Source organism: Nesoenas mayeri (genome assembly GCF_963082525.1).
Source record: "Nesoenas mayeri genome assembly, chromosome: 11".
NCBI lineage: Eukaryota > Metazoa > Chordata > Aves > Columbiformes > Columbidae > Nesoenas > Nesoenas mayeri.
In genome coordinates, this window is record NC_137563.1 from 14662445 (window position 1) to 14686138 (window position 23694).

The 23694-nt window shown below is 39.8% G+C and overlaps 2 protein-coding genes across 11 annotated transcripts in view; both read left to right on the forward strand.

Moving 5' to 3' along the window:
- The window catches only part of RNF111 (ring finger protein 111), a 46083-nt gene extending 32215 nt beyond the window's left edge, over positions 1–13868 (forward strand). For 2 of the 9 annotated variants that reach the window (XM_080351478.1, XM_080351473.1), the window contains exons 10-14: positions 293–419; positions 8107–8199; positions 9145–9240; positions 10111–10238; positions 10803–13660. In XM_080351478.1, the coding sequence (XP_080207604.1) occupies positions 293–419; positions 8107–8199; positions 9145–9240; positions 10111–10238; positions 10803–10920 (562 nt within the window). In that variant the 3' untranslated portion in view covers positions 10921–13660. Of the gene's footprint in view, positions 1–292; positions 420–3983; positions 4112–8106; positions 8200–9144; positions 9241–10110; positions 10239–10802; positions 13661–13809 lie in introns of those variants that run through there. The other 7 variants (XM_080351474.1, XM_080351475.1, XR_013922644.1 and 4 more) reach the window with 6 other exon arrangements.
- CCNB2 (cyclin B2) lies at positions 13832–21825 on the forward strand. Of its 2 annotated transcripts, none has more exons than XM_080351481.1 (9): positions 13832–13965; positions 16322–16450; positions 16531–16656; positions 17072–17242; positions 17316–17474; positions 17794–18030; positions 19107–19247; positions 20747–20857; positions 21159–21825. In XM_080351481.1, the coding sequence occupies exons 2-9, from the start codon at positions 16334–16336 to the stop codon at positions 21261–21263; spliced, it is 1167 nt and encodes a 388-aa protein (XP_080207607.1). In that variant the 5' UTR covers positions 13832–13965; positions 16322–16333; the 3' UTR covers positions 21264–21825. The 2 variants fall into 2 exon arrangements, with proteins under 2 accessions (XP_080207607.1, XP_080207606.1); XM_080351480.1 differs by lacking the exon at positions 13832–13965 and adding an exon at positions 14561–14651.
- Positions 21826–23694: the final 1869 nt, after the last annotated feature.

The window sequence follows — 23694 nt, forward strand, 5'->3', positions numbered from 1 at the left end:
TGCTGTTCCCACAGCATGAGCTACAGAGAAGGCTCCATACTGATAATCACTGGGCACAGTAATGGTAGAGTTGTCTCTAGCGATTATCATGCTAAATCTTCACAGCTGATTTTAAAACAACTTTTAGTTATAGTAGGATTAAGATTATTCTTTAGTAAAGTGTAAGTAAGTTTAAAGAAATTCTTACATAAAACTGTTAACGGTAGGTGCGCTGTGTTGTATGCTTTCCAAAGCAGTGGAACTGGAGTCAGGATGTACCTTTACTGTAATGCCACTTTCCTTCATGTGACAGGGAACTGGGAATTGAAGCTGGTGTGACTGCAGCCACTTACCCTCCAGGGCCCTTGCATCCCCACTTGGCCCACTACCACGCACCTCCTCGACTTCATCACTTACAAATAGGGGCCCTTCCTCTAATGGTAAGGAGATAGCTTATGAGAAGTGATGATCATTGGTCATTGCAATGATTTTATTTTTCAGTAAAATTATTTTAAGGTTTACTGCATTTAATTTGACATGTATACATTGCTGGAAAAGTTAGTGGTTCAACCGAAGAAGAAAATATTCCAGTGTTTCTCTGTGTGTTGCTCCCAGATGGGGAGCTAGAACAGGCTCAGGTCTAATAAGAGAACACAGTTTAAGACACTAACATTTCTAACTTCAGCTCTTGTAAAATGAAACCTATTAGAATTAATTTGTCACTTGCATTGCAATGCATTGACCCTCTGCATCTGATTTTTAAAGTTCAGATTTTTCTTAAATGAGTTTTGGATTGTTAAAGGTACCAACTTTCCACCCAGTGCATGAGGATTAGCACTGGTGCGTTATTTTTAAGGTGTGTATACAGCACAGCTAGAATTCCATCTAGAGATTCGGTTGTTTTCGAATTATATTTGTTATTCATCAACCTAATTCTGTGTGACTATATAGTTTTGTAGCATGAAGTGTTACAAGCAACAAGAAGTGTGAGGAAAAACTAGTCTCTTGTTACACATGATATTTTAAATCTACAGTAGGAAACCAAGGAAAATCAGCATACTTTCTGACTTTTATGGAGTATTTATTTTTGAAAGAAAGTTTTGTAGATTCATATAAAATATTCCTAGTTTTGTCTAATGAAAATTCATAGAGGCACAAATTTAGTTTAATGGAGCATGTTTAGTGTTTCTGTGTGGTATTCTGTATGGCTAATCCATATTATTTAACCCTCTTAAAGCTAGATAATCTAATCAAAATTGTGCACTCCTCTGTAAATGAATGCCAAAATTGTAATTAAAAAATCAGCCTGCAAGTCTTGTCCATCCAGAATTCTTCTGTTAGTAGCTAGAATTAACATCTAGAGATTGAACTGTAAATTTACAATCAAAGCTGTAATAGCTGTCTCTTTATAGTCTGGTTTTACATTGCTTATTCCTTGCTGTTTAATTGAGAAATATGATAATAATCCTCAAGTAATTTCCTGATAAATCAGGGCTGGTCATTCATTGATGCACAGTTTGCATACTTAACCGCAGACTTTCTAGAGCAGTCTGTAGAGTTCAGTATTTTAGTTTAGCCAAAAAGGTTCTTACTGCATAACCATTTCTTCTGTGCATAATCTATTTAAATTAAGATTTTCTTCATTCTTCTTCAGTTAGGTGTCTGGTTTTTTTTTCAAGTGGATGAAAAATGGCTTGCCTCCCTTACGTTTATTTCATGTGTTGTACTGTAACAGGTAACATCAGTTGCTTTAGATTCTCAAAGAGAAAGGTCCCTCCTTAACAGTTCAAGGAACTGCAATTGCATGGAGGAGGCAGCAGGTTGAACGTGCCTATTTTATCTCATTTTCTATCAGAGCTAATGAGTCAGTTATGGGATTTACTTCCACTACTGCTGTGAAGTTTCTAGAAATGTCAGCATTCACCTGATCTTTGTATTACAGTACGATGAGAAACTTTTAACTGGGTTTTCATTTTCATAAGGGTATTCCTGCAACTAAAATGTTACACAAACGAGTAGTTGGGACCCCACTGTTTATCTGCTTTTTAGCAGCAGAATGGAAGAAAGCTGTGATAGAGAATCTTCAGAAGTATCTTCTGAATAATAAAATACTTGAAGGGGTCTTGCCATTCTGCTCAGTGACTGCTTTTACTAATTGATAAAGGTGTCAGATGGAACAGGGTTTTTAACTGTAGAGTTACATTTGTGCATGTCTAACCCTTGTAACAGTAATTCATGAATCGCTGGGCAAAATGGAACAGAAGCTGTTTGTATGTAGAGTTTTTGTACACACTGTGCTGACAGCGTGTTTTGCAGCATGCAGACTGCTGTAAGCAGCACTTCCTCAACTGTTTGGGGTCTGTTTTGAACCTTGCTGTGATCAGATCGAGTGTCGCCACTTTGGAGTTGTGTTCTGAGACTAATTTTAAGTGTACTTGTATTACACGCACTAGAAGAACATAAAGACAGGTTAGAGCACTGCTAGAAGTTACATATGCATTGAGTTCAAAGCATCACAGATGCCTTTTGATGATTCTGCCCCTTCTGTGGTAATAATGATAGCCAAAGTTTTCTTCATTTGCATGTATGTAAGAATATGGCAGATCTGTTAGCAACATTGACTTTGACTAGAGACCAAGCAGTCAGTGAAGTTTTTTATCTAACAAACTTAACTGGATATTAAACAAAAGTACCATTTTAGTTTTTATTAAAAGAGCAACATTAATTGCAGTTGTCACCTGGGTTTTTCATTGTAACTTTCGGAATAGGGGCAGGGGAGAAGAGGCTAAGCTATGATTAGAGTCCCTCTGCTAAGTGATAATGCAATGAGGAGTGCTTTCTTCCCTTCAGTAAGTATGGTACTAAATAGCCATTTACAAGGCTCATTAGTTGTATTCTTGATGCAAATGTCATTGGATGTTACATTCTCCATTCTTTATTGTGGGGAAGCAGTCTTAATGTAACTCATGCAGCTCAACTAAAAAATTCGTTTGTGTTAAATCCACTTTCTGAAATACCATACTGCCCAATATGCACTGTGCATTTTTTCTGTCTGTTCAGGAGTACTAAAACCCCTTCAAACTACTGCCAGACCATAAACGGCATGATGGATTATTTGGGCTTTAATGGCACTAGTACTGTGATACATCAATTTCAGTTTTTAATTGCATGCAGATGACCTAATCTTCATCTAGTCAGTGGTTGGTGAAGACTGCAGTTTTAACCCTCAGGAGACAAAATGATAATGTTGGGGGAGAGAATTAGTGTTCAGCAGCTTTGACAGTCCAAACAGAAGATGGGGGGAAACAAATCTCTTCTTTCTATTACCTTGGTTTAAGAAACATTCACATGTTTAAATGCTGCTTCAGGAGGAATCCTAGATTAAAAACAGTTAAAAATAACTTTCTCCATAGCTATGTAGAGAAGCATTAGACTGGTTCCCTGCTTGATCTAACACAAATAACATCAAGTGTGACCCTGGCTTAGAAGTAGTTTGTGTTCCTATTGTTATTACTTTCCTCAGCACATACATGGTGTTAAAGATCATCTGTCAAAGTGATTTTTATGCTGGATTGTATTCTGGACAAATACCCATTCTGTGAGCTTGAACATTTTTAGGAAGAATCAGCTGAAGATCAGTGCATGGCACAACTAATGGAACATCTGACAAGACAGACCCAGGAGACAGAGGCTTTTCTGTGCCTCTGCCCTGCTGCTGGTGCTTGTTCTTAGATGCCACTTTGGTTTCTGGTTACTCTGAATGACTCTGGCTGCTGTTTTGGCACTGTTGATGAAAGGCTTTTTGACTCAGAGTGCCCAGCACCAGTTATCACGTATAGGTGGACAGGATGGGAATTTCTGTGATGTAATCAGTTGAGACAGCTGTTGAAAGGAATGTGACTTTTTCATAATGAACTATCTACCAGCCGTAATTCTGACTAGCCAAATCATACTTAGGGCTGTAGCACATATCCAAGCAGAATTCCTTTTTTCTCTTACTTCAGGAAAGAAAAGGCATCTTAATTTGTAGTGAAATCTGGAAGCACAAAAGTCCAAAAAGAAAACTTCAGATGTTTCTAAATTTGGCCTGAGGACACCCTGAAGGCGTCCCATCCTCTGTGCTGCCATCTCTACTGTGTCTCATGTAAAGTTGGTTACTTTTTGTAATTTCAAATATGATCTTTCTGACATTTTTGAGGCTTCAAAAAATAAGGAAGGATTAGAAAAACTGAGAATAGTGTGTTATAAAGTTTTAAAAGTCTGCAGACATTTATTTAGAAATTGTAGTTGAGCTTTGAAACAGGAACTTGTTCTGAATATGAGTTTGTTGCTAGGACACTGAAAAAAAATCAGTGCTTTTTGGTTTAAATCTGCTCTGCTAAAGAAAGGGTTATTTTATTAATGGAATTTGTTCCTTTATGTCATTTAGTGGGAGGTGGAGTGAAAGGTTAAAACTAGAATGTCTTCTTTCTCTCCTGAGTATTCTATCCAGCTTGTAGTTTTTAAAGCATGCAGATCTGTCATATGTACAATTTTCAGATTATATTATGCGTAGTAGTGGCATTTGGTGATGGGTGTTTTTTTGGTTTTGGTTTGGTTGGGTTTTTTTAGTTTCTGTTTTATGAAAAATATCTTAAATAATGGAGGCTATCTACATGCCTCTCAAATTATTTCAGCTACCTGTTAAAGAAGCTCCTGGGATATGCTGTTCCAGTCTCTTGACTCCAGCTGCTTCTGCCTTTTTCAATAGTGTTTTATTGATTGTGGATTTCAGGGGAGGGAAATGACCTGGATTTTACAGTTTGCTAGCTTAACCTCTCTCAGGTGTTATATATCCAGTTTTCATATGCTGTCCCCCCTTTTTCTTCTGTTTCATAGCCTTACTGTTTTGTTCCTTTAACTCTTGAGTAATGCAGAGTAGTTGAGGCTGTCTTTACACTTAGTTGTGAAAATTGGGAGGGATTTGGAGGTACGGGCCAATAGGTGCCAGTACATTGTGGTAGATGTGTGCTGGTCAGAATATCATTGCTAAAAGTGCAGTCGTGTGGGCATCACAGCTCTAAGAGATGCAACTGTTCCATACAAAAAAGATAGCAAACTTGTTGTAAGATGTCTGAACATTTAGTTAGCTTAAAGCTGTAACTTAAAGTAGCAATAGTAGTTCAAGGGGAACTGGAGGTTTGAAATAGACTTGATTAGTGGCCTCAAATTTAACTGCATTTTTCAAATAAGAAAATGAACCTTTGTAATGCAGCTGCTGCTTTTTTTCTTATTATCAATGTGAATCACTGATTTCAGTTTTTTGTAGAATATAGGCTATTGTAGTGTGTTAATTTTATGATCCCCTCAGACACGGGTACAGTTAGCTTTTAGCTATGCAGAACACATTACTTGTTCCTTCGCAGTGTCTCTCTATGAATACTGCAACTTTACCTAGTTTGAATTTGGCTTATTAAGATATTGATGAGCTTTACTTCTGGAGTATTGATGTGGACCTAAGCAGTTAACTGGATAAGTTTGTTTGGATTTGTTTTAACCTGTATGAAGATCATACTTCATGTGAACCATTGGATAAAAGGTTGCGGTGAACAAGATAAGTAATTCCATACAATGCAAGAATCTCCTCACTGACTGTGGCAACTGAAAGGCAAAAAGGTCCTGGAAAGATGGAGGGTGTTTAAAGGAAGGTACCAAGGAAGAAAATCTTTCCTGCAGGTTAGTTGTTGGAAACTGTTTCAGAATGTTTGTGTTGTAAGTGGTTCAGCTTTAGCCTTGAATAAGTTGCTGCAAATTTTTGTGGTAGTGGGAAGTGGTGATAGGAAGTGTGAAACCAGAAACAAATTATATTTGTTCTACAGGAAACAAACACTTGGCAAACCTGTAGTGGAATTTGCAGGTTCAGACTATGTCACTTTAAAGTATATATTATAATTTGACTGTGTCCAAAAGACAAATACTTAGGGCAGGCTGGTATTACCTTTAACTCTTTTTTTCATTAGCTTTAAGCTTTTTCTTTTTTCTTAGGTTCAATATGAAAACTTACTGAAAACACACATCTGTTTGTGTGAGAAGCTGTTTCAAGAGAGCTGGAATCTTCTCTTTGCATTTGAAGCTTGTGGGTAGTTGTCTCAGGGATTTTAGTTAGACTGCTCCTATTTGGGCATTATTGATAGTTCGCTCTTGCCTGGTTTTGCTTTGGCTTGTAGTCACAAATTGAACTAGTTAAAATCTTGCTGTGTGAGGAGAAAGCTTCAATGCCTGCAGATTAAGCAGTTTTTTTCTTACAGAGATAAGTTTTTCAAAATACAGTGTTTCACTTGGCCAGAAATGTAAGCTGCACTCTCACAGTATCTTCTAGAAGAGCCTGTGCATAATGTATGTTTAAATAATTTTGCAGAGATGTTATGCCATTCCCCATCAGGATAATATGAAGGCAAATTTATTAGCATGATAATGTATTGTCCCACCCAGTATTATACCGAATCAATATATCGGCCTATAATCTCTGTGAATACACTCTGCATGTTGTGTAACAATGTAGATCTTTAAATTCATACATTGTTGTTTTCAGCAGTTATCCTGTCTTGCTTGTTTCTCATCTCCAGCTCTAATTAGTACCAGGCTAAGAGATATTTAGGCTGCTTATGAGAGAGGCTCCTCCTGTATTAGGATTCTGGAAATATTCTGAAAGTTTAATATTCAGTTTCTCTTATTGTGGTTTGTAAAAATCTAATACTAATATTGTGGTTGTGTTTGTGGCTTATATTGGCACTACATGGTCATCATTTAACAAGCACCACGTAAACTGCTTTAAAATAATTAGTTTCTATTATTTTCTGAAAAAAAAAATATTTAGGGCAGAGAATATTTTTCTGTTCCTGTCAGCTTTTGGTTACCAGACTGGATTTGAAAAATATAGAAAGGTAGCGTATTGGTGTGTTATGTCATGTGAGTAACTGTGTAGGCCTATTCTTTCCCACAATGCATTCATTCAGTTTTACACCCTTATATATGTTAAGCTTGGAAGTGCCTTCTGGAAATATGAAAAGCCACCTGACTTCACTAATAATATCTGGAATGTCTGACTTGTTGACAACCTCATGAGATTAATTTTGAACTGTCATATACAGCAGCAGAGGTGTTACCAGCTGATAGCACAGAAGGGAAGATAATACTTCTCAAGTGCTTTATTTCCAAAAGCACTGCTGCTTACGGTACTCATATCAGTGCGATCTACGTGTTTAAGTCAACTGAAGCTGCTGATCCTTGGAGGCTTTTTTTAACCTGTTCATTAAGAATTGCTGCTGGCATGTTTCTGACAAAAAGTCAATACCATTATTCACTCATCTTTCAGGGGTAAAAGTACAACACAGGCCCTGCTGTGAAGGTGGTCCTTAGTATTTTAACCACCTTTCTGCTTTCCTATATGACAAGCACTGGTGCTTTACGTGCCTGTAGAGTATATCAGTTGACACTGATATTTTGTTCACTGCTTATATCTCTTAATATGCAAGGAAGGCAGTGGATGCTTGAATATAGAGTGTATATAGAGTTGCTTGTGACTTTAGATGCAAGTCTTGAGTGTTACCTTTTTAAATCTGCCTCTAAATTTGATTATCTGCTTCTAAATTCAAAGCGTGTCTGAGGATGTTCAGTTGTTTTGGGTAAGATAAGGATATTGGCTGTTTTTTCCTGGAATGAGTGATAGCCTTGCTGTTTCCGTGGTACCAAAAAATTACATTTGGGAATCTATAGCAAGTCCTTTTCATAACTTCAGATGTAGCATTTAGATGTTTTGTTTCCAAAAACAAGTGGATGTTTATGGCACTTTCTACAAAGTGGTTTGAGATTTTTGAGACTTGGGAAGCGAGACCAAGCAATGTATAAAGCAGATAAGGAGAGATTATAATAGAGGATCTAGTCTCGCTTCTGTTTTGCTTCTGGATATGTTTAGAGAACTCGGAGTGATGTTGTGTTACCCGTCAGCTGGAATTGTATGCTCAAGCTGAGGAGTGTAAATATTAAGTGATTCAATAAAAGCAAAGGGATCTTAAATTTTACAAAGTGAACAGTAAAGTACTGAAACTGTTCTGAATAGGTTTAACTTAACATCTGCTGTTTGAATAGGTACCAGACATGGCGGGCTACCCTCACATCCGTTACATTTCATCGGGATTGGATGGAACATCATTCAGAGGCCCTTTCAGGGGCAATTTTGAGGTTTGTAATAGAATAAAACTAGATATATGTCAAAATGTGTCATGAAGGGAATACGGGGAGGGTGTATGGTAGAGCTAGTTCTATATATAGATATAAAAGAATCGTAAAGAAAAAGCCCTTTATTTATAGAATGACCTCACTATCGTAAACTGGGATAAAAGTGTGTTGAAAAGTCAGTCAACAAAAGGTACCCTGGACAGTGTAGGCTGAGGTGGTTATTAACTGACAGTACATCTTGCTCTGCACACCAGCGCAGTTAGTCGGATGTAGCATTCACATGATATCTTGGTCAAAGCTAGAGGTGTCTCTGAGGAACTGTGCCAGGATCCCCCTTGTAAGGGTGAAACTTGGCAACTTCAGCAGTGCTGTCCTGTTTATCTAGTGCAGGAATTGAAATGGAGAGAAGGAAAAAAAGAGAGAAAATAAAATGTATCAGATGCAGAGAGTTAATGATCTAGTCCACTGAAAACATTTTCAGTGACATCTCATGGTTCTAATAAACTTATTGCTGGAGAAAAAGAAATCAGTCATGATATTTCAATTTAAGCAACTTTTTTTCTTCTAAGCCTTAATGAAGGCAAATAAAGTTAGAAAGCAAATATCTACGTAGTGCATTAAAATTGCATTTTCCTCATTAGACACACAAGTACATGTGAACATAGTGATAACCATTCCTAGGTGACAAACAAATTCTATTTTTTTTTTTTTTTTACTAGTAATATAGTGTTTCCCTATAACTTAAAATATCAGGCAGTGTTGTGTGGGTTTTTCTACAGAAACCGAACACTCTTCCCACACAACATACTCTTTTCTGCTTTGCCTGTATTTGAATAAGTTGGGAATTGGAAGTTTGTCATTCTGCAAATGGGTTAGAATAAAATTAATATTACTCAAGGTAGCTGAAATAACAGTTCTTATGCTGTTTATTCCTTGATAATGTTTTAGGAGCTGATTCACTTGGAGGAGCGGTTAGGCAACGTGAATCGTGGAGCAACACAGGGAACTATAGAAAGATGCACATATCCACATAAATACAAAAAGGTGAGGATTTCTCAAATTGTGTCCTGTCTGTAATATTTCTTTGTAATAACATTTATGTTTAGCTTCAATCTGCAGAAGTGGCAGCTTCAATGTGTGCATGTTTTCTGTATCTTGCAATTTCAAGGACTGTAAGCAAAGCTTACCATGATACTACTTTCACAAAGATAAAAATTTGGTCCCTAGATTAAGAGCTACTCTAATATGATAAACAACAGTGTTTTGCTATGATTTAATAGCTTGTCCAGCAGCTGTGAATGGCCTTGTGAGAAATGAAATAACTGCTGGTAATAGCTATATTGTCAACAGACTTCAGTGAGAACTTTATTAAATAAAGTAAAACTTCAGTTCTGCAATAAATTGTTCATTTTGGTTACCTGCTTGGTGTGTATCATTTTAACCTGTACTACGATTACATTAGGAAGATGTGGGACACTAGGAAGTTTTGAATCTGTCACAGAGTTTTGGCAACTTGTCTTTCAGTTGGAGTTTATTATATCGTAATATACAGAATCCCTTCCACGTTTATGTGGTGTTCTGTCACACTTGATAGTGACTTAAGATACTGGGTTTGAAAAGAATTTTTTTTGCCTCTTCATGAATTAAATGGAGATGTTTATACATCTACCACACATAAAAGGACTGGTTGCAACAATATTAATATATTCACAGTTCAGTAGACTTTTGTTATTAACAGTAGTTAAATAAATCTGAAATGTCTTGTGATTTTGCTCCAAGTGCTAGTTATTGATTCATTTCAGTTCAGATACATTTGAATAAATATTATGAAATGTTTTCAAAGAAGTATGTGTTGAATGTGTATTAAAAACAGATTTTACTCAGTTTGTCAATAATGTCATCTCTACTAATAAGGTAACAACTGATTGGTTCTCACAGAGGAAACTGCACTGCAAACAAGATGGGGAAGAAGGAACAGAAGAAGACACAGAGGAAAAGTGTACCATCTGTTTGTCTATATTGGAGGAAGGTGAAGATGTCAGGTAAATAGTACCACTGAATATGATAATATAATATTAGTGTTCTGGATTTGAGACCATATGTACTTGAACACGGTACTCTACTCTTTGCAATACTCCTTAGGTTAACAGTTACAATTAAAGACTACCTGTCATTGAACTAATAAAACAAGTTGCAGTTGAAAATACATATTTTTTAGTCTGTATTGACACTGAGTAAAATGTAGGTTATTTTCTTATGGTCTTCCATAAGTTGACTGTCTGTTTTCTACCATGAGCCCAAGCTGACATCCTGAATTAATCAGGACTGTCAAATTTAGTTTTTCTGTAATATTGCTACTTAAGCCATAAGAGGTTTAAACCAATGTAATGCAGCAGAAGCCAGCTGTTGCTTGACTTCACTGCCCGTATTTTTTTCTTCTTGGAAGCAGACAAAATGCAGGTTCAACTGGAAAGGCTGGTGAAACTTGTGGATAAATGTGCACGTGCCAAAAGCAAAACAGCAAAATGCACGTTACCATTTTTGCAGTGGGTACGTTAGTGTGGAAATGCTTTATTAACACAGATGTTTTTCTGTTCTGATGACAGGCGCCTTCCATGTATGCACCTTTTCCACCAAGTATGTGTGGATCAGTGGCTGATTACTAACAAGAAGTGCCCCATTTGCAGAGTGGACATTGAGGCCCAACTGCCCAGTGAAAGTTGACACTGCTTTCCAGAACTCTTGTCCTCCCTCTCACTCCCTCTCATCCTTCCTGGTACTGCAGTCAACCAAAGATGGCATGACTTCCCTGCGCAGGTTTGGAAGCATTGAAGCTAGAGTGCTGGCTCTGCTATATGGTACAACTAATGCTAGACCTACGGTTTGTGTAGAAGACAGTTGAGTTTCAGTGTATTTATAAAACTTTTTTTTAGGTTTTACATTTTTTCTTTTAATTCATTACTGTATTTTTGCATGGTTCCTTGTATTGCGTTTGTTTGCACATATTATGGGCTTTGTGACCCCAAACTTGCAGGCAAGATTAGCTGCTTTAGTAAGTAGAATTGTGTGGTCTGGTTTTTTTTGTTTGTTTTCCATAGTATCGAGCTTTGAAAGTATGATTTCACTCATTACTAACCTCGAATTCCTTAATTTAATCAATCATATATTTTAGTTTAAATGTATAAAGATCATCTAGAAAAGGATAATAATATGTATTGAGACATTCCTTAATTAGGAAAAAATGGCTGCTGTATATTTACAATATCAGTTCTGAGTCAGATAACATCCTTAATACTGGGAACAGAATATGAACTGTATTCAGTTTGACTGATAATATAGCATACTCATCACCGGAGTTATTGTCTGATCAGATTTTTGTGTTTGTTTTTAAAATTTCAGCACAATGCAGATATATTTGAATGTCAATATTAAACATTTAGACTGCTGTTCGGATTGTATTTATCATTTTCTTCCTATGTCTAGAAATTTGAATCCCTAACTTAAATATTTGCTGCTGTGAAACAGCTCTAGTGAACACTAAATGTTGATTTCAGTTAGCTGGATTGTAGATACTTGCAGATCAAAAGGATTATTAGGGAAGTGGAAAAAGAGCTTTGAATCTGTTTGGTCTTCTGCTAACTTAAGTTGAAGTATCTGCGCACATTGAGGGTGGGTGGGTTTTTTCTTTGTTTTTTAATATGAAACCATTCAATAAGGACTTAGAGCTGCAGGGGTTTTGGTTTGGTTTTCTTTTTTGTGGTTTTTTGTTTTGGGGGTTTGACAGATATACATGCATTCATAGAACTTCTAAGGATTCCAGGCTTGTCTTGGGATTTTTATTAGTTTAAAGTTAATAAAGTTAGCTAAATCTACTTGTCTCTTGTTTTATTTTTCATTAGTAAATGGAAAGCCTGTAAATTTGTGTAGAAATTGAGACACAGATTATGTGGTTACCTAGTTTTTGCCTTGATCATAGATTCCCTCTTTATAAATTACCAACAGTCCGTCACTGATTGAAATATTTTCTATAGTTAAGATTTGCTGCATAATATAGTATATAGAATTAAGTTATAATGTACTAACATTTCGCCTTTGGAGGAAGTTTTAGTCCACATCAGGATTCAAATTGCTCATCAACATTCTTTCGCATATGATAGATTATAGTTTATTTAAATGTGCTCAACATTGCAAAATGCAAGTGTGCAAAAACATTCAAGACAGTATTACTGTCACTTCGGAAAAGATGTTCCTCGGGGATCATATATGCACATGTCAATAAGCTTGCATTAAGCCACCTGCTTTGTAAGTGGATTGAATAATGAATACCTTCAGTTTCTCTTGTATTTGTCTTTCACAAGCAGATTAAGTGTAAAATGGTTTACAGTAAACCTAGAAGATGAACTGTTGTGTTTACACTAAAAAAGTGATCCATTTATAAATATTACCTTACCTAATTTGATGCCTGGTTTTGTCTGGTTAAAGCTGCTTCCTTTTTTTTTAATCAGGAGTAGCATTTGGTAGTGCAGTGTCTATTGCTGGCAACAACCACCACCTCTGGCACGGAGGCTTTAAGTGGAGATAAATGTTATTCCAGAATGTGTGGTAAACGGACATTTTCAAGCTTAACTACATAGCTAAAACTGAACTTAAAACCACTTTATGCTTGTACAATGGGCGATATGGGAGAGAAGCAACACATGATTTGACTGCTTCAAAACCTGACATGGTTTTTTGCTAAAGCTTCTTGAACATTATGGCTGTAGGAAACTGAAAGTGAGTATGAAGTTAAAGCTGCATGGGTAAAAATGAATAAAAATAACTGGAAAGACTGGACACACATGTTCTGTTCTTCAGTGACTGGTGAAAAGGAGGGAAGTTAGTTGACTGCTGATGCTTGAAGTCTGATACTCACTTTTAAAAGTTTCCAAGAAGGTACTTGAGAGACACAGGACAAAAAAACCCAGGGCCTCTGTTATAATTGAGACCTTGGGTCTGTGATAGAATCTACTTTAGCTTCCTTACAGGACAAAGAAGCACAGGTTTGGGGGATTTTGTTTGTTTGTTTGTTTAATGAAATATTTTATGCACCTGATTTGGGTGCCTGGTACTAGAGGTATTTGAGTGGTCCATGAATTGACTTGTTTTATAACTGCTACTGATATTGTCTTGCTTTTAAATGTGTGCATAACATTGTAATGTGATGTTGAACACTTAGGTATTTGCCAGGAATCACAGTGTTCTGATCTTACTATTGCAGGGGCTAATAAAGCTGCAGCTTACTTCTATTCCAGAAAGTTGTGACTTAAGAATAATATTTAAGGGAAGGAAAAAGAATAGGCTTTTGATTATGAAAATTTCCACCACTTACTGTGCTTTATATGCTTAGATGCATTGCCTTAAGTTTTCTGCAGCATCTTTGACTTTAAAGATTCTCAACAGTATGCATCAAATTACTTTTCATATAAAATTCCATTGTCAAAAGAAATCCTTTTGTATGCAATAAATAAAATGTTAGACTGGTATCATTAAATCTGTTTTACGTAAGTGGTGTTTTTTTTCTTTTGCCTTGTTTTGCCTTTCCAAGTCTTGATCTGTAAACATTCTTTTACACAGGTGTATTCTGACAGATACTGCCTAAGGAACAATTCTCTCAGTGGAGGATCAACATTTAGCCACTATTAAAAATGTTGACAAACAAAACCATCTAGAACCTAGGAATCGAGGAGAACTTCCCTTAGGAAGGATATAAAAATATTAACTTGTGCATACGTGAGTAAACCTAATGCTCCCAAAAGTGGAGATTGCAGAATAGTTGTTATTAGACTTTTCTGTCAGGGTAGAGTTCAAGTTCCTGAGTCTCAGGACTAGTTACTACAATGTTAGTAGCCCCTGACGAGCTGTCCAGCGTGCCTTCCTCATGTGTGAGGCTGGAAATGAAAGCTGTGACATGCATCTGCCGCTTTCCCACGGTGCAGAGTGCGGCTGTGCTCAGCAAATGCCCCTCCTGAGCCGGGCCCGGCCTCATCCGCCTCCCAGCAGCTGAGACAGCCGTGGCCATCGCGTGTTTTTGCGGTAGCCGGCACAGCTGTCCGTCGTTCTCAAGGTAAAATCTCTTGTTTTGTGGCCTTGAGCTCGTCTAAACACGATGTGAAGCACCTGCGCCCCCGCCCCTCCCTTGCTGCCCCGCCCCTAACAGGCCCTGGCTCGCCGGAAGGTGTTCTAACCGTTTCCTGCTTGGGAGGGGCCTGAGAAGATGGACCAATCGGGCACGTGCATCCTACGAAGCTGCCCAATAGGGAAGCGGGAGCGGTTTTAAAGGGAATCGCGGTGGGGAGAGGCAGCAGTTGCTGGTTTTGCTCAGGAGAGAGCGGGTCTCTGAGCGGAGTTGCGAGTGTGTGTGGCTGCCCCCGCTGCTCCCCGTGCCCATGGCGCTCCCGGTGACACGCCGTGCCGCTGTGAGTGCTGCTTGCGGGGCGGGGACGGAAGTCGGTGCGGCGGAAGGGTCGAGCGGGCGAGAGAAGGGAGCGGGTGGAGAGGCGAGGGGGCGAGAGAGATGGCATGAGGGAGGGAGCGGGGGGAGAGGCGAGAGAGAGGGGACAAGGGAGGGAACGGGCGGGTGAGGAAAAGAGGGCGAGGGAGGGAGCGGGCGGGCGAGAAGGAGACGGGGCGAAGGAGGGCGAGGAGGAGAGGGGGCGAGGGAGGGAGCGGGCAGGCGAGCCGCCCGGGCCCCGCCGCTTTTTCCCCTCGGGCGGCTGAGAGTGGGACCGCGGGCCGGAGCGGGCTATGCCCCGCGGTGGGGTGCGGGGGGCCTGCCGTGCTTAGTGCGTGCGGGCAGCGCCGGGGGAGGCTGAGGCCCCGCTGACCCTCCCGGGAGTGGCGCTGAGGGGGCGCGCGCTGCCCGCTCCCCCGGGCTGGCGGGCACGTGCACGGCGCTGCCCCCCGCCCTGCCCTCGGCTCGCGCCTGCCCCGGGCCGCCCGCCCCTCCCCACGGCGCTGCGGGAGCGCGGGGAGCAGCGGAGAAAGCTGCGGGGCGGGAGGAGTGGGGGCGGAGTACAGGAGCCCCTTCTGCGCCCGTGTCTCAGGGCTTAAACTACGCTCTGCGAGAAACTCTCGAAGCCTGGTGGTTTCTTTGCTGCGTGTAATAAAGGATATTTGGGTTTTGTATGCATAACATAGTTTCTTATTTGCGTGGTGGTACCTGTGTAAGGAAGAAATTGCTGTGCTCATTGTTGTGGTTTAACCCTAGCTGGCAACTAAGCACCGCATAGCTGCTTGCCCACCTTCCCGGCTGGGCTGAGGGAGACAGTCAGAAGAATAGAAGTGAGAAAACTTATAGGTTGAGATAAAGACAGCTTAGTAGGAACAAAAGCCGTGCACACAAGCAAAGCAAATCTAGGGATTCATTCCCCCCTTCCCATGGGCAGGCAGGTGTTCAGCCATCTCCAGGACAGTGGGCTCTATCTCATCTAGTGGTTACTGGGGAAGTCAAATGCCATCACTCTGAATGTCCCCCCTTTCTCCTTATTTCTCCCCTAGCTGAGCACGGTGTCATAGGGCATTGCTCATCTGTCCCTGCTGTGGTCCCTCCCAGCTTCTTGTGCACCCCTGTCCTACTTGCTGGTGGGGTGGTATGAGAAACAGAAAAGACCTTGGCTCTTTGTAAGCACTGCTTAGCCATAACTTAAACATCCCTGTATTATCAGCCCCGTTTCCTGCACAAATAAAAACCACAGCCCTATACTAGCTGCTATGAAGATAATTAACTTTATCTGAGCTAAAACTAGCATGTGAGAATACTGCTATAGTTACTAAGTGTGTCAATACAATAAATAGCTCAGTAGCAGGTAAGCAGTCTTAATATTAGAAAGTTGTCAGTGAGGAATATCGAGATGGTGCATTGCTTTTGTCTTGCAACAGAGTTTCAGAGAGTGCAGTACTGTCTAAAACCTGCGCAGCAGAGGCTTCTTCTCTGAACAGTGTGAATGGGTAGGAAACAAAAGCTGGTTGAGTAATGGATAGCGTGCACAGAGGTACACTTGTACAGTGCTGGGGAGTGTGTAATGGAGTTAGGCATCTGAAAATGAAGTTGGTCTCTGACTCTTAACCTGCAATTTTATTGTTTCAGCTCACTAGAGGGATGGAGAATGCTGTGACTGACCTTAAAAGTAAAGCCAAAACTCACGTTCCCGGCAAAAGGGCTGCTTTGGAAGAAATAGGAAATAAAGTTGTCACAAGAGGAACACATATAGCTAAGGTAAAGCAACGTTTGAAATCTATCTATAAGGAAAAGAAGGGTTATGACCTGCATACTAATAGTATTTGTTTTCACTTCAGAAAACAGAACCCTCCAAAGCAACCCTGAAGCCTGCAGAAGGACCTAGTAAAATGACAAAAGTAACTGTACCGCCTAAACCTCCAGCGGCTGTGAATCGAGCATTCAAAGAAATTGATGTTCCAAAGGTAGGAAGTAATGATACTGTTCTGATTCTTAATTTGTTTTGCAACTTAGAGCTCTAACTTTGTACTAGTTTATATGTAGATGTACTTCATTTCTCTGATGATAAAGGGAAATGTATTTCCCTGCCTCTGTACTGAGGTTTTGGTTTAATGCATGTTGTGCTTAAAGACTAACAGAACAGCAGCAGAAGTAGCTGTTGAAGCTAGATGAAGTTTGTGCTTTAACTGGCAATTGCTAGAAGTTCTTGTGATTTTTGTCTGTACGGCATCTTGGTGAAAACTTGCTGTGTTAGAATGTTAGCTCGGTTTCAACTTTTATCTTAAGAAATTGTGTTGCTAACAGGAAGAATGTGGAAATGAAGGAACATTGCAGCTTAAATGGTAGATAGATAAATAAGCACTATAATCTGTTCCTTAGGTTCTGTCTCCTGTCCCTATGGATGTATCTATGCAAGAGGAGGATTTGTGCCAAGCCTTCTCTGATGTATTGCTCAACAATATAGAAGACATCGATGCTGAGGATGGGGGGAATCCCCAGCTGTGTAGTGACTATGTAAAAGATATCTACCTGTATCTAAAGGATCTTGAGGTATGGCATACTGAGCCTGTGCTTCTGCAGCATCGTGTTAATCTTGTTGCTCACACAATTCTCTCTCCAACAGTTGCAGCAATCGATCCGCCCACATTACCTTGACGGGAAGACCCTCAATGGGCGTATGCGTGCAATTTTAGTTGACTGGCTTGTCCAGGTCCACTCAAGATTCCAGCTTTTGCAGGAAACGCTGTATATGTGTGTTGCAGTTATGGATCGCTTCTTACAGGTAATAAATATGTTTTTCAACTCGTGTTTGGATGAGGAGGCTTGTTCAAAGACTGTGCTTTTAAAGGAGTCTAGGGTTTATCCTTTGTTTATAAATCTAAGAACCTACAAAATGTGCTCTTTGTGTAAGCTCTGTATAATGTAGCATCTTAACTCTGAGGCTATAGTCCTCTTTGAGCCTGTCGTTATAGAGACACTTCTGACTTGAAGTGGAAAATCTCATTTATGTTAAAATAATGGTATTTTAAACTGATTCATTAGAATATGTTTATCTGGAGTTTGACATTTTGGGGTCTGTTTTTTAAATTCCTATATTGCAGAGTCACCCAGTACCTCGTAAGAGGCTTCAGCTGGTGGGTGTAACAGCACTGCTTCTGGCTTCTAAATATGAAGAGCTGTTCTGCCCTACTGTAGCAGACTTGGTTTACATTACTGACAATTCCTATACCAGTGATGAAATTAAAGAAATGGAGATTGTGATGCTTAAAGGGTTAAACTTCGATTTGGGACGACCTCTTCCGATTCACTTTTTAAGAAGAGCATCGAAAGCTGGGGAGGTGGGTACTTGTACTCATTATCTAGACCTTTAGTGTATGTGTAAAGTGTTACCAGAAATGCTTCTGGCATTTTTATTGTATGATCTCACTTGCTTTTTGCTTAGACATGGGATCAAGAAATACAGGGTGTTTCAAAAAGATGGACTCAATTTGAAATGGCTGTATCTCTGCAGCCACAAACCGCCCATGAATGAAAATCTTACAGTCTGTACAGCAGGTGAACACAGAGCATTTATAAAAGGTTACTAAAATTTGATAACTCATTAAACCATTTGTAAATTTTTGTGTAATTGTAATGTGTTTGGTCCGTCGTTTTGAAAAGCCCTGTATTCAGCTATGAAGCTCCACCATGTGGAGTAACATGACAATATCACTGTGGTAGCCAGTAGCGGTTCACATTTGTATTTACTGGGGCCGGTGTTCAGTCCTAGTGGTGGTGATTTTACTGTTAGAGTAAACTAAACATACCTGGAGCAGAACCCTTGCTTTTAGAGTCATCTTTTGGTCATCAGGGTATTCCCTAGTAAAAGGGGAGCAGTGTTGCACTTTTTCATAATTTTTGGATGCAAATATTGTATTATTTAAGAATCAAAATACATGCTTTCTCTTTGTCGTGGCCCTTTTTTTCCCACCTCAGTAGTTACGCTTGAGTGAACTGCCTGTGCTTGAAGTGGGCTTCAGTTTCCTCAACAGACCACTAGGTGACTCCTCAAGTTAGCTGACTGCTTGAATAAGGATCGCCTAAGTCATTTTACACTTTTCCCCTCCCCTTAGTGCATTACGGAGGTAGCGCTTGTATCCCTAGTTGGGCACAGCAGTGCCTGATACTGCAGCTTTCTGTAAAATCCCTTGCTTGACTTGGTGTTTAAATCCCAAATGGCTGCTAAACCAGTCTGGTTTGGGCTCTGGTCTCGATTTTGAGATGAGTGCTTGTTACAGAGTATGGTCCCTAGACCTTAATCAAAAGTTTGTTGGCTATTTTTGTTTTGTTGGTTAATGAATACAAAACACAATCCTGAATTATTAGGATACAGTGAAGTGAACCTTTGTGGATTAACAAACTCTCAATCTGGTAGGCTGACGCTAAGCAACATACACTAGCAAAATACCTAATGGAGCTGACGCTGACAGACTATGACATGGTTCACCATCGTCCTTCAGAGGTTGCAGCTGCTGCAATATGCTTGTCCCAAAAGCTTCTGGGACATAATGAATGGGTAAGTATATTAATCAAACTTGTTGTGAGGAGTTTTTTATCCTTCAGTCAATTGAATTGAACTGTTAACTACTTCAGAAAATTGTATTTGTACAATTTGTACAATTTATACAATTTGTAATTGTCTGTAATAATGCTGGTGAGGGAATAGAGTGCACTATCAGCAAGTTTGCTGGTGACACCAAGCTGGGAGGAGTGGCTGACACGCCAGAAGGCTGTGCTGCCATCCAGAGACCTGGACAGGCTGGAGAGTTGGGCAGGGAAAAACTTAATGAAATATAACAAGGGCAAGTGTAGAGTCATGTATCTGGGCAGGAACAACCCCAGGTTCCAGTATAAGTTGGGGAATGACCTATTAGAGAGCAGCGTAGGGGAAAGGGATGTGGGGGTCCTGGTGGACAACAGGATGACCATGAGCCAGCACTGTGCCCTTGTGGTACCTGGGGTGGATTAGAAGGGGGGTGGTCAGTAGGTCAGAGAGGTTCTTCTTCCCCTCTACTCTGCCTTGGTGAGACCACATCTGGAATATTTTGTCCAGTTGTGGCCCCTCAGTTCCAGCAGGACAGGGAACTGCTGGAGAGAGTCCAGCGCAGGGCAACAAAGATGCTCAAGGGAGTGGAGCACCTGCCTTATGAGGAAAGGCTGAGGGAGCTGGGTCTCTTTAGCTTGGAGGAGACTGAGGGGTGACCTCATTAATGTTTACAGATACATAAAGGGTGAGTGTCAGGAGGATGCAGCCAGGCTCTTCTTGGTGACAACCAATGATAGGACAAGGGGTAATGGGTTCAAACTGTAACACAAGAGGTTCCACTTAAATTTGAGAAGAAGCTTCTTCTCAGTGAGGGTGACAGACACTGGAACAGGCTGCCCAGGGGGGTTGTGGAGTCTCCTTCTCTGGACACGCTCAGAACCTACCTGGACGCCTTCCTGTGTAACCTCATCTGGGTGTTCCTGCTCCGGCGGGGGTTTGGACTGGATGATCTTTTGAGGTCATTTCCAATCCCTAACACGCTGTGATTCTGTGACCACGTGACAGTTGGAGAGCCTGATGAATCGTTGTATGTAGAAATACCACTAAAATCTGATTAACTCTTTCTATGTGAACCCTGTTATAAAAGGATTTTTCTCCCTAAAATATTGAATTACAGAAGGCCACACTGTAAATAAATGTAGATTTTCCTAATTCTCACATTACACATAGAGTAATGAAATCACAGACCATGAATAGTGAATTTTAATTAAACTAGTAGCTGCTCTTGCAAGGGTTGCTTTCTTTATCCTCTGTGCAGTGTAGAAATGTGGTTCTTGGCTTTGATTTGTCCGGACTAGTACTACACACCTGAAGTTATTCTGGATCTGTCACCTAAACTGACAGTATTACAGTTCTGGCACTCAGGGCTAGCGCCTCAAGCTTCGGGCATGTGCTGCTTGAAGTGATTGTGCTTTGAACACAGTGGTCTGCACTCCATAAATCTCGCATTTCTTACTATTATGCTGCAGGGTACAAAGCAGCAGTACTACACTGGGTATACAGAAGACAGTCTTGTGATGACTATGAAACATATGGCCAAGAATGTGGTCAAAGTAAATGAGAAACTAACAAAATACACAGTAAGTATAACTACCTAAATATTCTTTTTGATGTTTCAGAAATACTGTTCCTGCATATTGTGGCTCCTTAGGTAAATGTTCTGTATGCTCTGTTAAAGTATATGCTGTTCTGACAAGCCTGTGAGATGATGTTGCATTAGTACTAAAAAATATATTAGACAGACTGTGCTCCTGCTACTTTGCAAGCTGGTTCACTTCTAACCTTGCTTGTTTTCCAAGCAGTCAGACTAATTGACCCCAAATTATCTGCCTGAATTTAACAATACTCTGTGTAATCTTTTGTAACACTGTTCCTCTACAGGCTATAAAGAACAAATATGCAAGTAGCAAACTACTGAGGATCAGCACAATCCCTCAACTGCGCGGCGGGATAATCGAAGACCTGGCTTCATCACTCTTATCATAACCCTGGGCATCCAAGTCCTAATGGTATATGCACTTCATCCTCACTTGCTTGTTGGGGCAAAACTACTGCTCTTTGTACATAGCATTCCAGCCTTACCACAGACTCTTCAGACTCAGAAGGTGAAATTTTAAACTTGCTTTGTAATTCAAGTCTCTACCTAAAAATAAAGCTCCTTTTTTTTTTTTTTTAAGGAAAAATGAGAAAAAAAAAAAAAAAGAAAAATAAAATAAAAAAATAGTAGTACTGTGACTGTGAATCTTAAAGACAACTGCTTAGGCATGTCTGCAGTCTAATGTCAGAGCCGGACATTTGACTAAATAGGTGATTGATGCAACTTGCAGTGAGATGTGGACGATTATTCTCAGTGGTTGTTTCTGATTGAAGTCTTCAGGCTTTATCCAGGGTTATTTTAGTAACTTAAGCAAGCATGGGCAGACAGTTTGTCTTTTATTGGTGTACCTTAAAGGACACAAAATATGTACTTTATTTCAGTGCCTTGTCCCAAAGAAGTATACAGGAATTTCCTTCTTTTTTTGTAGTTTGCCTTAAGTTTGGGGTGAGTGGGCTGGCTGCAACAGATATTAGCCTGGTACATCTTTGCATTTAGGTGAACACAGGACAATGTGTTCTCTGTCTTTGTGTACCTAAACAAAGGGAGCTAAGGTAAGAAAATAGTAAGTGTGCTGTGATGCTAACCATTTGTATGCAGGGGACGTGGGTGTAGAACTATAGGGATGAGATCTTTCAAACCATCTCAGCTCTTAAAACCTGTTCCACTTCTTAGACAAAATAACCCATAGCTTCTCATTGCCTGCTCACTCACACACACCCCAAAAATAAATCTCTCTACCTGAGAGAATACAGTCAAAGCCACCATAAGCAGATTCTTCCTTATCACTTAACATTTTGATTTCTTTGTTTCTAATAAACATTGTTATGCATATGGTCAAGGAATGCAAGCATGTAAATAATGTGACACTACTGCCTCAATATTTCATTTAAGCCTATTTGTTAACTTAGTCCTGTGTAAGTAATGTTAAGTTACAGACCCTTAGGTTTTCTCTGAGTTATCCTGAACTCATTACCCCCCTTCTCTCTGTCTCCTCTCCGTGGGTGTGCTGGCCCTGATTTAGAAGGCAAGAATCCAGTGCTACAAAATTGGCCGAGACCTCAGTGCTCCCTCTGTGGGAGGGATGTTGAAGCTCCTGATTTTTATCTTCTCAAGCAGGAGACTCTTCTGTCCCATAGGATAAGTAAGCCCAGCACTTACTGTAAATGGTCTTTTGAGAAACATGCTTTATCCCTTTTGTGGGTATCATCCCCCTCCTCCCCTCAGATTGAGGCCCTAGTTTCTAGCTTTCTGAAACAGCTGTTACAGTCAGTCATCTCTTAATGGAGATGGAGTTTAAGTGTGTCTAAGTTAGGCTTGGAAAGGGATTCAGGACTTTTAGATGGATCTTTAAGCTTCTACAACTTAATATCAACATATGCAAGGTTTTTGGTTTTGTTGTTGTTTTTTTTTTTTTAACACAGCACTTCAGCTGGGCACAGTGAAAATGGTTTGGTTTGCAGCAAAGTGATTCTTTTGATATGAGTGTGGTAAAATCCAACAGACAGTGTTATGAAAGGATCTGTTAGTATATGTAACTGAAAACAAGCTGCGCAGAGAACAGACCTGTTCAGCTAACTGCTTCTTGTGTTTTATTTTATGGAGGTTCAGAAGGCAAAGCATGAATGCTGATAAACTGTATGGCAAGCAACAGCCACTCTGGTGTGGGAGGCAGTCAGCCTTAAGCAGTAACACTTTTGCCATATAAAAGGAGTAGTGCATATCTGTAAGTACCGGGCATAAAAATTCTAGTAGAACTACTTAATGAATAAGAACAGTGGAATACTACATTATACATTCATACATGTTTCTATCATATTCCATTTTTATATACAGTATATGATCTGTTTCTGTAAATGTACAGCTCTGCATAAAGACACTTCTTATAACAAGTAGAGCATCAAACATAAATCCAACATGGGCCAGCCATATTATAATATAAATCTTGAAGAAGGCAACATTGTTTAGCATGCAGCACTATGTGGTTTTCTGTTTTAACTTCTTACAGTGTCTGTTGGAGCCCCTGAACACTTCAGCAAACATAAACCAGTTCCATTACAACTCTGGACACAATTACTTAAATATACCTTTACAGTAGGGTTTTAGATGGTAATATGTGCCTAAATCTTTTTGACACATAGCAGCATACTTAGCGTGTTCCCCAGAATCATCTTCATTGGAGGAAATGTGCATTTAACATTATCTTCAGTACATAATTAAAAAGGCTACTGATATTCAGCTGAAGGCACTTACTAAATACACCCCTTTCAAAGTCCCTGGTCCCAAACTGCAAAGCACCTTTCTGTTTCAGGAAGAGAGTAG